The 12,329-nt window shown below is 40.1% G+C and overlaps 1 protein-coding gene and 1 pseudogene across 2 annotated transcripts; one reads left to right on the forward strand and one right to left on the reverse strand.

Moving 5' to 3' along the window:
• The first annotated feature begins 552 nt into the window (after positions 1 to 552).
• On the forward strand, positions 553 to 10,229 carry uqcc3 (ubiquinol-cytochrome c reductase complex assembly factor 3). The gene is made up of 2 exons (XM_079222560.1): positions 553 to 769; positions 10,009 to 10,229. The coding sequence occupies exons 1-2, from the start codon at positions 653 to 655 to the stop codon at positions 10,138 to 10,140; spliced, it is 249 nt and encodes an 82-aa protein (XP_079078686.1). The 5' UTR covers positions 553 to 652; the 3' UTR covers positions 10,141 to 10,229.
• Positions 10,230 to 10,372: 143 nt separating this feature from the next.
• Positions 10,373 to 12,069, reverse strand: LOC306740757 (tripartite motif-containing protein 16-like; annotated as a pseudogene). Its single transcript has one exon. The product of its transcript is annotated as a tripartite motif-containing protein 16-like (transcript).
• Positions 12,070 to 12,329: the final 260 nt, after the last annotated feature.

Consider the following 12,329-nt stretch of genomic DNA (forward strand, 5'->3'; position numbering starts at 1 on the left):
ACAGTGGACTATAGTGAATAAAGATATATAGACTATATATATGTATATATATATATATATATATATATATATATATATATATATATATATATATATATATATATACATATATATATATCACATATATATAATATATATACGTATATACATATATATATATATAATATATATAATAATAATATAAATGATTTATCGCCGAAATTCGTTTGTCACAGTAGCAAGCAACTTACATATGAGAAACAACAAATAAAAATAAAATAAAAAATATCAGAAAAAATAAAATAACAAATATCACAAAATATCACAAATGCAAAATGCACAATACATACAACAAAACAAAACATTAAAGCTTAATAATTTATTAAATGAAACAATAAATAAAGTGAAAACAATGCAAAGTATGTGCAGTGTATATGAAGTGTGTAAAGAATGTACAGTACTAACTAGACAACACTCCCACACAGCAGGGGGCGCTGTACACAGGGCTCCGTTGTCAACGGAAGAAGAAGAAGATATCCCAGCGTGCACTGCTGCTGTTGCGGTGCCCGACGTTACCAAACGAAGCAGACGAGATGCAGGAAGTGACTGGTTTGTGCAGCCGCTAAGACCCAGAGATCAGGCCGGTACCTCCGCCTCCTCCACCCGCTGCAGGATGAGCGCCATGCGGACCCTTCTGAGCTCCAGCGCGCTGCTCGCCGCCATGGGGCTCGGTTACGGGATGTGGTCCATCATCTCCCCCGGAGAGGAGAGGCGCAAAGAGATGCTCAAGGTGAGTCCTCTAGGTGTCATGCAGCGCACAGACCCACAGGGTCACAGAGGGTTTGAGCAGTGGTGCAGTAGTCACATGTCACATGTTCTTTATGGTGAGCTTTCTGCTCTCCATCTTCTAGTGAGTTACTATACTGTACATGAGTTACTATACATGAGTTACTATACTATACATGAGTTACTATACTATACATGAGTTACTATACTGTACATGAGTTACTATACATGAGTTACTATACATGAGTTACTATACTGTACATGAGTTACTATACTGTACATGAGTTACTATACATGAGTTACTATACTGTACATGAGTTACTATACTGTACATGAGTTACTATACATGAGTTACTATACTGTACATGAGTTACTATACTGTACATGAGTTACTATACATGAGTTACTATACTATACATGAGTTACTATACTATACATGAGTTACTATACTGTACATGAGTTACTATACTATACATGAGTTACTATACATGAGTTACTATACTGTACATGAGTTACTATACATGAGTTACTATACTATACATGAGTTACTATACTATACATGAGTTACTATACTGTACATGAGTTACTATACATGAGTTACTATACATGAGTTACTATACTGTACATGAGCTACTATACTGTACATGAGTTACTATACATGAGTTACTATACTGTACATGAGTTACTATACTGTACATGAGTTACTATACATGAGTTACTATACTATACTTGAGTTACTATACTATACATGAGTTACTATACTGTACATGAGTTACTATACATGAGTTACTATACTGTACATGAGTTACTATACTATACATGAGTTACTATACATGAGTTACTATACTGTACATGAGTTACTATACATGAGTTACTATACTATACATGAGTTACTATACTATACATGAGTTACTATACTGTACATGAGTTACTATACATGAGTTACTATACATGAGTTACTATACTGTACATGAGTTACTATACATGAGGTACTGTACATGAGTTACTATACTATACATGAGTTACTATACTGTACATAACTCATGTACAGTATAGGAACTCATGTATAGTGTCTCATGTATAGTAACTCATGTACAGTATAGTACACTATAGTTACTATACTATACATGAGTTACTATACTGTACATGAGTTACTATACATGAGGTACTGTACATGAGTTACTATACTGTACATAACTCATGTACAGTATAGGAACTCATGTATAGTGTCTCATGTATAGTAACTCATGTACAGTATAGTACCTCATGTATAGTAACTCATGTACAGTATAGTAACTCATGTACAGTATAGTAACTCATGTACAGTATAGTAACTCATTTACAGTATAGTAACTCATTTACAGTATAGTAACTCATGTATAGTAACTCATGTATAGTAACTCATGTACAGTATAGTAACTCATGTATAGTAACTCATGTATAGTACCTTATGTATAGTAACTCATGTACAGTATAGTAACTCATGTATAGAAACTCATGTACAGTACCTTATGTATAGTAACTCATGTACAGTATAGTAACTCATGTACAGTACAGTAACTCATGTATAGTAACTCATGTACAGTACCTTATGTATAGTAACTCATTTACAGTACAGTACCTCATGTATAGTAACTCATGTACAGTACCTTATGTATAGTAACTCATGTACAGTACAGTACCTCATGTATAGTAACTCATGTACAGTACAGTACCTCATGTATAGTAACTCATGTACAGTACCTCATGTATAGTAACTCATGTATAGTAACTCATGTACAGTACCTCATGTATAGTAACTCATGTACAGTATAGTACCTCATGTATAGTAACTCATGTACAGTATAGTACCTCATGTATAGTAACTCATGTACAGTACAGTACCTCATGTATAGTACCTCATGTATAGTAACTCATGTACAGTACCTTATGTATAGTAACTCATGTACAGTACAGTACCTCATGTATAGTAACTCATGTACAGTATAGTACCTCATGTATAGTAACTCATGTACAGTATAGTAACTCATGTACAGTAGCCGACAAGGCAGCTCTGGGAGAGCGTCTTGCTGCTCTAGAAAAGAAACATTCAATAGAGGATCAAGAGGAACGCTTAAGGAAAGAAAGGGAATGCTTGAGGAAGGAAAAGGAACAATTGGAGCTTAAAACTGAATTGGCAGTAACAAATGCAAAGCTTCGCGTCTTGAAAACAAGTCATCACAACGTGGTTAAAAATGTACAGATGGCATGGACTCTTATTTTGAAAGGAGCAATTATCAAAAATCAAGTCAATTAAATCCCCATGCCTACACTTTTGTTCCAGATGAAATGGCTAAAAAAGATCATGTTTGTTCTGTGTCTGATCCCACAACTCAAGCACCAGTTGTAAGGCCTAAACAAAGGCCAGCCACACAAACTGTGACTGAAAATCAAGCAGGACATGTGCAACCTCAAACTCTGACTGAGAACTATCAGAATGACATTGTACATGTCATGCAAAGACAAAATGACATCGCCCCTCTGCTGGTTCAGCAGAATCTAAGCTCTGTCCTTCCTGTACGAAATATTCCTGTGTTTGATGGAGACCCTCTTCAATACAGGTCTTTCATCAGAGCCTTTGAAATGGAGTGGAGGAGAAAACTGCTAATTGGAGTTACTGTTTGCACTTTCTCGAACAATAGACCAGGGGGCAGCCAAGAGACCTGGTGTGCAGTTGTCAACATTTACCTGCAGAGCGAGGATACCACAGAGCCAAAAGTCTTCTAGCAGAGCACTTTGGAAACGAGTACAAAATTGCATCTGCCTATATGGAAAAGATTCTCAGCTGGACACCTGTTAATAGTGAAGATCTTAAAGCATTACAATCATTCTCTCTGTTTCTTCAAGGATGCTCAAATCTAACGGAGCAAATGATGCACATGAAAGAACTGGACCTACCATCCAATATGAGGAGCATCATTTTGAAACTTCCTTATAAGTTAAGGGAAAGGTGGAGAAATGTTGCTTGTGATCTACAGGACCAAAGTGGCCGGAGAGCAATGTTTAATGATCTTGTTGCCTTCATTAAAAAGCAGGTCAGAATTGCCTCATATCCACTTTTTTCAGGAAACATTCAGGATTCACAACCCTCCAACTTGAAGGTTTCCAACATCAGTCACTTGACACAAAGGAAAAGGGGAAGTAGCTTTGCTACCAATGTTACTGCAGTTAAAGATGAATTCCGCACTCAGTACACAGAAGAAAAGAACAAGTCTTCCTCTATTCACAATTGTCTGTTTTGTTCAAAAAGTTATCACTCGTTGGATAAATGCCAACAATTTAAAATGAAAGGACATCGTGATAAGATACATTTTATCAAGGAATGGGGTTTTGGTTGCCTAAAAGTAGGTCACATCAGCAAAGACTGCAGGAGTCGCTTGGATTGCGATGTGTGTCACCAAAAGCACCCAGGAGTCCTTCATATAGAACGGCAGGATAAAGGAACAACCTTACAACAAGCCCAACAGTCTGTAAGCCGTCCAAGTGTTTCAACTTCCATGTCTCAGACCTGTGGCCATATTGGGGCTGGTTGTGAAGATAATGCCATCTTTTCTATTGTTGCAGTCAAAGTCAAGAACCAAAGGGACAACCAAACGGTGCAAACGTATGCTTTTTTGGATCCAGGGAGTTCAGACACATTCTGTACTGAGAAGTTGGCAAGAAAATTGAACTTAAGGGGTAAAAAGACAAGTATTCTGTTGAGGACAATGGGTCAAAAGAAGATTGTAAACGCACATATTCTGTCATGTCTTGAAGTGTCTGGCATGAGTACAAATGATTTCATTGAGTTACCTGAGGTTTTAACTCAAAAGACTATGCCTGTTTCTACACTCAATGTCCCACTACAGGAGGATCTTGAACAATGGTCCTATCTGAAGGATGTTAAGCTCCATGACATTCATGCAGATGTTGAGCTACTAATTGGAACTGATGCTTCAAAAGTGATGGAGCCTTGGGAGCTGATAAACAGCCAGGATGATGGACCCTATGCGGTCAGAACGAGAGTTGGTTGGGTCATCAATGGTCCACTTCGTGGCGGAAGCAGTAGGAGTAAGAGTGGCTGCCCTGCTGTAACAGCCAACCGAATCTCTGTGGAACATCTGCAAGACATGCTGGTTAAACAGTATAACCATGACTTCAATGAGAGATCATCAGAAGAGCAGATTGAAATGTCCGGAGAAGATATAAAGTTCATGAATGTTATTATTGGAGGCCATTACTGTATGGATTTACCTTTCAGACAGGAAAATTCTGTCTTGCCTAACAATCGCTGTGTTGCAGAACAGCGCCTACGGAGCCTAAAAAGGAAAATGGACAAAAATGGTTCATTTAAGGACGAATATACCGCATTTCTAAACAACATGATAACTCAAGGATATGCTGAGATGATACCTGCTGATCAACGAGAACAAAGTGATGGAAAGATGTGGTGTATCCCTCATCATGGAGTCTATCATCCCAGAAAAGGCAAACTGAGAGTTGTTTTTGATTGTGGAGCAACTTACGAAGGAGCATCACTAAACTGCAAGCTCTTGCAGGGCCCTGATCTTACCAACACTCTTATCGGAGTCCTCATTCAATTTAGGCAAGAGCCCGTTGCAGTAATGGCTGACATTCAAGCCATGTTTCATCAAGTTCATGTCTCAGATGAGCACATCAACTTTCTTCGCTTTCTCTGGTGGCCTGACGGTGACACTGCAGAGTCGCCACTGGAGTATCGGATGAAAGTACACCTGTTTGGAGCTGTATCCTCACCAAGTTGTGCAAATTATGCTTTGAGGAGAACTGCAGATGATAATGTCCAAAACTTCCCTCAGGAAGTTATAAGTACAGTCAAAAATATTTTTTATGTTGATGACTGCCTGAAATCCCTGGCTTCAGAGGAGGAGGCACTGCAAATGATCAAGGACTTGAATGCTCTTTGTCATAAAGGAGGATTCAATCTTTCCGGCTGGATTAGTAACAGCCGTTCAGTGCTGCTGTCTATCGCAGAAGACAAAAGACCGAAAGAACTGGTGGAACTGGACCTGGATACAGACCAACTGCCCATGGAGCAAGCACTAGGACTACAGTGGAACATTGAACCTGACACGTTCAAGTTCAGGACCTCATTACGAGAACAGCCACAGACCAGAAGAGGAATATTGTTAGTGGTCAGCTCATTTTATGACCCTTTGGGGTTTCTACCTCCATTCAGTATGCCAGCAAAATTGTTGCTGCAAGAGCTTTGTAAGAGAAACTTGGGATGGGATGATGCTATTCCCCACTCCTTCTCTGAGCAGTGGTCTAATTGGCTTGAGGACCTCATAAGGATGTCTTGGTTTCTGAACATTCAACACGTACAAAGACACAGGGTCACAGCTGAAATTTCCTCACTCAAAGGTAGCTTTAAAAACGTCCACAAAGAAAGTCCACTGTACAAACTGGACCAAGTCATGGATGATGAAATCCTCAGAGTTGGTGGTCGGTTGAGTAAAGCAGCATTGCCAGCAGAATCCAAACACCCAGACCTACATTTATCCAAGCTGATTTTGAGCCATATCCATCATCAGCTGGGACATGCAGGAAGAAATCACATGTTGTCCAGGTTACAGCAAAAGTACTGGATCATTAATGCAAAGTCTGCTGCCAGGAAAGTCATATCTGACTGTGTTGTTTGTAGCAAAGGAGAACTTGGTGAACAGAAGATGGCAGACTTGCCTGAGGAGAGAGTGGTGCCTGACAAAGCTCAAGAAAGACACAAATGGTCAATGCCAAGAAGAAGCCTCACTCCTGGAGACATAGTCCTTGTTGTGGACGCCACGGCTCCAAGAAGATCTTAGATGATGGGAAAAGTTGTGGATGCAAGACCAGATGCAAAGGGTCTGGTGCACTCTGTGCAGCTCCGAACAAGAACCAGCATTCTGGAGAGGCCGGTGACCAAGCTCTGTCTGCTATTGGAAGCAGCAATTTAGCATCATGGACTAATGCTTTCTCTATCTTTCTCTACCTGTATTTTCTCTCTGTTTTTCTGTTACAGGTTCATCAACAAGATTCACTTTAGGTTAATGCATGCCGCACATATAATATTCCTAATTTTATAGTTTGTTGGTAGAATACATGTTGCAGGAATAGCTCCGTTTAAGATTATAAATAATTGTGATTGCATGCACAATTAGGGGCTGGAATGTAGGAGCTATTTACTAACAATATAAGTTATTTTTGTTCACAAGTGGTGTTGTTTATTTATAGTTGTTTACATAGGTTTTAGTTTGTTAACCTTTTAAGCCCCGCATGGACCTATATAGGTCCTTTTTTTAAAAATTTAATTAAACTGTATAAAACATTACAATAATCATGAACAAATATATTGATGCTACACATCAAATTAAACAAGAGAACCTGGCCTACAATAATTAGTCAGCCATTTCAACACAACTCAAACACCAACTAAAATAATTATTAAAATAAAATAGTTATAATTTTGTCACGAGTCAGCCCACTCTGCATGTTTCCGGAACTGGCAACCCGTAGCTTGGTGCTATCAGAAAAAGACAAATAGCAAAAAGCAAGACAATTCCACACAGATTCCAAATCTATTCAAATCCCTCTGCTGCAAAGCATCACCGAGATACGAACCAAAGAACACAGCAACATAAATCGCTGAGTCAGCACATTTTGAAACTTTTTTTTTTTTTGTTGAAAAAATGCATTTCCCCCAGTAAATCCACACTGATACAAGTTTATTTAACACCATAAGTCATATGAAAGTGAAATATAAGGTTTGCTACATGAAAAAATTCAAATGTCACAGATGCGCGAAAATATGTACAAATGTGCGAAATGCAAATTTTGGAAACCTCGCCTGAATTCTCTCTGTACTTTACCCAATCTGACTTTGTTCTGCTTCACTTTTTCAAGTGAGAACAGTGCAGAGAGACTGTTCACATATTGTGCTATGATGTGGGAGAGCCTCAGACTTAGTGAAGCATCATTTCAAGGAGATCATCATCCTGAAAGTGCTTTTTTCTATAGGCGGACCTGGAACTTCTATTTGTTCTGTGTTTCAATCTTTATTTACTCTTAGCCAGCAACATATATACTAATATTTACACATCTAATCATCAAAAGCTCACAAGGGTTGCCTTTATTATAACACCAGAATTATTCAAATAGCCCTTGTGGTTGCAGAGATACACCCTTTTTAGTTTGGGTATGCTATTTCGAGCTAAATCCTAAAAAATGCCTTGGTGCTTAACAGGGCTTTAAATTGGGTAATGCTGTGGGCACCTGGTGTACTTAAAGGAGTAGGCGGGTACAGGACCGGGATGCACCTGGGTAGGCAGATGGTTTTTTGCCAGCCAGCCAGCCAGCAGCGACAGCGACAGGTCAGCACGGGAGAGGCAGCATGGGGCGTTTTGTTTGTTTATTTGTTTGTTTGATCATTTTGAGTTACAATGAATAGCAATAAAACCGGACTCCCGCTTGGACCCTGCATTATTTTGGCAGCGCCATTTAACCAAACCTACGGTGCATCAGTGGCTTTTGATATTGGTTTATTTTCTTCAATTTATATTTATTTATTTGGTTTTACGGGACAAATGGCCACGACAGTAACCCATGTACAGTATAGTAACTCATGTACAGTAACTCATGTACAGTACAGTAACTCATGTATAGTAACTCATGTACAGTACAGTAACTCATGTATAGTAACTCATGTACAGTACAGTAACTCATGTATAGTAACTCATGTACAGTATAGTAACTCATGTGTAGTAACTAATGTATAGTAACTCATGTACAGTACAGTAACTCATGTATAGTAACTCATGTACAGTAACTAATGTATAGTAACTCATGTACAGTAACTAATGTATAGTAACTCATGTATAGTAACTCATGTACAGTATAGTAACTCATGTATAGTAACTCATGTACAGTATAGTAACTCATGTACAGTAACTCATGTGGTCAGTACAGTAACTAATGTATAGTAACTCATGTATAGTAACTCATGTGGTCAGTATAGTAACTCATGTACAGTAACTCATGTATAGTAACTCATGGACACTAACTCATGTGGTCAGTATAGTAACTCATGTACAGTAACTCATGTATAGTAACTCATGGACACTAACTCATGTGGTCAGTATAGTAACTCATGTACAGTAACTCATGTGGTCAGTATAGTAACTCATGTATAGTAACTCATGTACACTAACTCATGTATAGTAACTCATGTACACTAACTCATGTGGTCAGTATAGTAACTCATGTACACTAACTCATGTATAGTAACTCATGTACACTAACTCATGTGGTCAGTACACTAACTCATGTACACTAACTCATGTACACTAACTCATGTATAGTAACTCACGTATAGTAACTCACGTATAGTAACTCATGTATAGTAACTCATGTATAGTAACTCGCGTATAGTAGCTCATGTATAGTAACTCGCATATAGTAACTCATGTGCAGTAACTTGTGTACAGTAACTCATGTATAGTAACTCATGTACACTAACTCATGTATAGTAACTCATGTACACTAACTCATGTGGTCAGTATAGTAACTCATGTACACTAACTCATGTATAGTTACTCATGTACACTAACTCATGTGGTCAGTACACTAACTCATGTACACTAACTCATGTATAGTAACTCATGTATAGTAACTCACGTATAGTAACTCACGTATAGTAACTCACGTATAGTAACTCATGTATAGTAACTCATATATAGTAACTCGCGTATAGTAGCTCATGTATAGTAACTCATGTGCAGTAACTTGTGTACAGTAACTCATGTATAGTAACTCATGTACACTAACTCATGTATAGTAACTCATGTACACTAACTCATGTGGTCAGTATAGTAACTCATGTACACTAACTCATGTACACTAACTCATGTACACTAACTCATGTGGTCAGTACACTAACTCATGTACACTAACTCATGTACACTAACTCATGTACAGTAACTCATGTGCAGTAACTTGTGTATAGTAACTCATGTACACTAACTCATGTACACTAACTCATGTACACTAACTCATGTGGTCAGTACACTAACTCATGTACACTAACTCATGTACACTAACTCATGTACACTAACTCATGTACAGTAACTCATGTGCAGTAACTTGTGTATAGTAACTCATGTGCAGTAACTTGTGTATAGTAACTCATGCCTCCTGCTTATCGCCCATCAGAATCTGCCTGAATCGAACCCGGTGAGAATGGAAGAGACGAGGAGGAGGAACGCTCTGGTGATGCAGGCCCTGAAGGAAGCGGCTGAAACCAACGACAACGTTGCAAGAGGACTCGGAGGATCTAGAAAATAGCCGCGCTCTGTTACCCGCTTGGAAAAGCTCCGTGTATTGAACTCGGCTGGCATGTTCAAATAAAGATGGACATTCTGTGTTTTTACAGAGATTGTTGTCAGATTGTGTAAATAATTGTGTATCAGATGTACAAATTGTTTCTTAAAACTCTCCAAAGACAACCACATGTTTTCAGTCTATTCCCATTATACTTCTGTGGGAGTTCCCATTTCATTCCCTATCGTGATTGTATGACGGTGAATGTGTTTGTGCGTTATACCCACAGAAACCAGCAGAGGGCGCGATCTGCCCATTTAATATGACGGCATGGTCTTGAAATCTGGTCAAAATGCACTTTTCTGATCTGATCAATTAATTTGTTCTGTGACTTGGTCTGTAAAGTAAACTAATGGTCAACACTCTTGCGTAATGTATGTGTGATGTATAACCACAGGTATAGTAGTCTTTCCCCATACGCTGTAGAAGGACAGAACACCTGCTCTGTGATCCAGGTACACTCCTACTCTGGAGGACGGAGGACCAGAGACGGGAGTGCGGACATCGTTGTGAAACAATGTAAAACTGTTTTTGTCACAACGTAACGCCCAAGATTTGTCATTCAATCCAAACAGACATTCACCACTGCTCCCTGTTCTGATGATATTCTTGTATGAGACTGATACATTAACTCCTTCTCCTCTCCTCTCCACCTCCCAGTAACAACGTCCAGTCAGACTCTCTCTACTCAGGACCTGACAACAATGAGTGAACCTGTCTGTGTGACTAGAATAAGACTGATGTTCCTCCATCAATGTTGCTTTTCTGTTCCCATCAGATAATAACAGCAGTGTGTCTGCTGTGTTTGGATCCAGAGTGATTTCACGTGAATACCTTAAGAACCCAGCTCTGGTCTTGGGCTCTGCTTGTGGCAGTAAAACATCCACTTCAGTCACTGCCAGTGAGGCGTTTGTCCTCTTGTCCCTCAGGACGTCCTGCAGTTCATCTCTGACTTATGAAACAGCCGCTGTTACGTCCTCAAAGTATCTCAGAGGACGGATGTTGATGCTGGATGAGTCTGTAGACTCACTGAGTGGTGACAGTGAGGTGTAGTTGTGTAGAAACTGGTTGAGATCCTCTGTGTGTGAGAGCTTCTGCAGCTCAGCGTCGTTCCTCTTCAGCTCAGCGATCTCCTGCTCCAGCTTCTCCTGAAGCTCTTTGACTCGACTCACTTCCCTTTTCTGCTGGGATCTGACCTGCTGCTTCACATCAGAGCTTCTTTTCTCCAGGAGACGGATCAGCTGGGTGAAGATCTTCTCGCTGTCTCCCACTGTTTTATCAGCAGAGAGATTGATGGCCTCCACCTCCTGATGGAGCAGCTTCACGTCTTCCTCTCTGTCCTGGATTCTCTGCTGGATGTTTAGTCGACTCCCCTCCAGCTCTCTCTGCCTCTCGGTCCTTTCTGCTGCAGCTGAGACTGTGTCGTGGCCTTTATGTTCCTCCATTGAGCAGAGATAACAGATACACTGCTGATCAGTACGGCAGAAGACCTTCATCACCTCATTATGACGAGAGCAGATGTTCTCCTGGAGCTTGTTGGAGGGCTCCACCAGCTTGTGCTTCTTAAATGGAGCCGCTTCATAATGAGGCTGGAGGTGTTTCTCACAGTAAGAAGCCAGACACACCAGACAGGACTTGAAGTCCAGTCTTCTTTAGCTGCTCCACTAAATCTGCCAGCATGGTGTGTTTCAGCAGGACAGGCCTTGGTGTGAAGGTCTGCCTACACTGAGGGCAGCTGTGGAGTTTCTTACCATCCTCTTGGTCCCAGTGGGCTTTAATACAGTTCATGCAGTAGCTGTGTCCACAGGGAGTAGTCACCGGATCCCTCAGTAGATCCAGACAGATGGAACAAGAGAAGCTTTCCCGATCCAGCCGAACTCCTTCCTCCGTCATTTCACCTCTCAGTAGCAACGACTGTCTGAGTTTCACTTCCTGAGAAGCGACTCTGCTTTGACTTGATCTGAACAACATGTGATGTTCAGTGAACGGGGCGCGTCAGCTCTACCGCTTCACCACCATGTTGGTTACACCCATCTCTACAGGTGTAGATCTGAAGGGGAGGGAAGAGGACAGAGTGCAGCGGCTGTTTGAGAGCAGGAGGAAGAGGGAGGGCTTATCAAGCTGGGCTTCATTCCAGGAAGAGGAGCGGTGCT

Source organism: Taurulus bubalis (genome assembly GCF_910589615.1).
Source record: "Taurulus bubalis genome assembly, chromosome: 8".
In the NCBI taxonomy this organism is placed as follows: Eukaryota; Metazoa; Chordata; class Actinopteri; order Perciformes; family Cottidae; genus Taurulus; species Taurulus bubalis.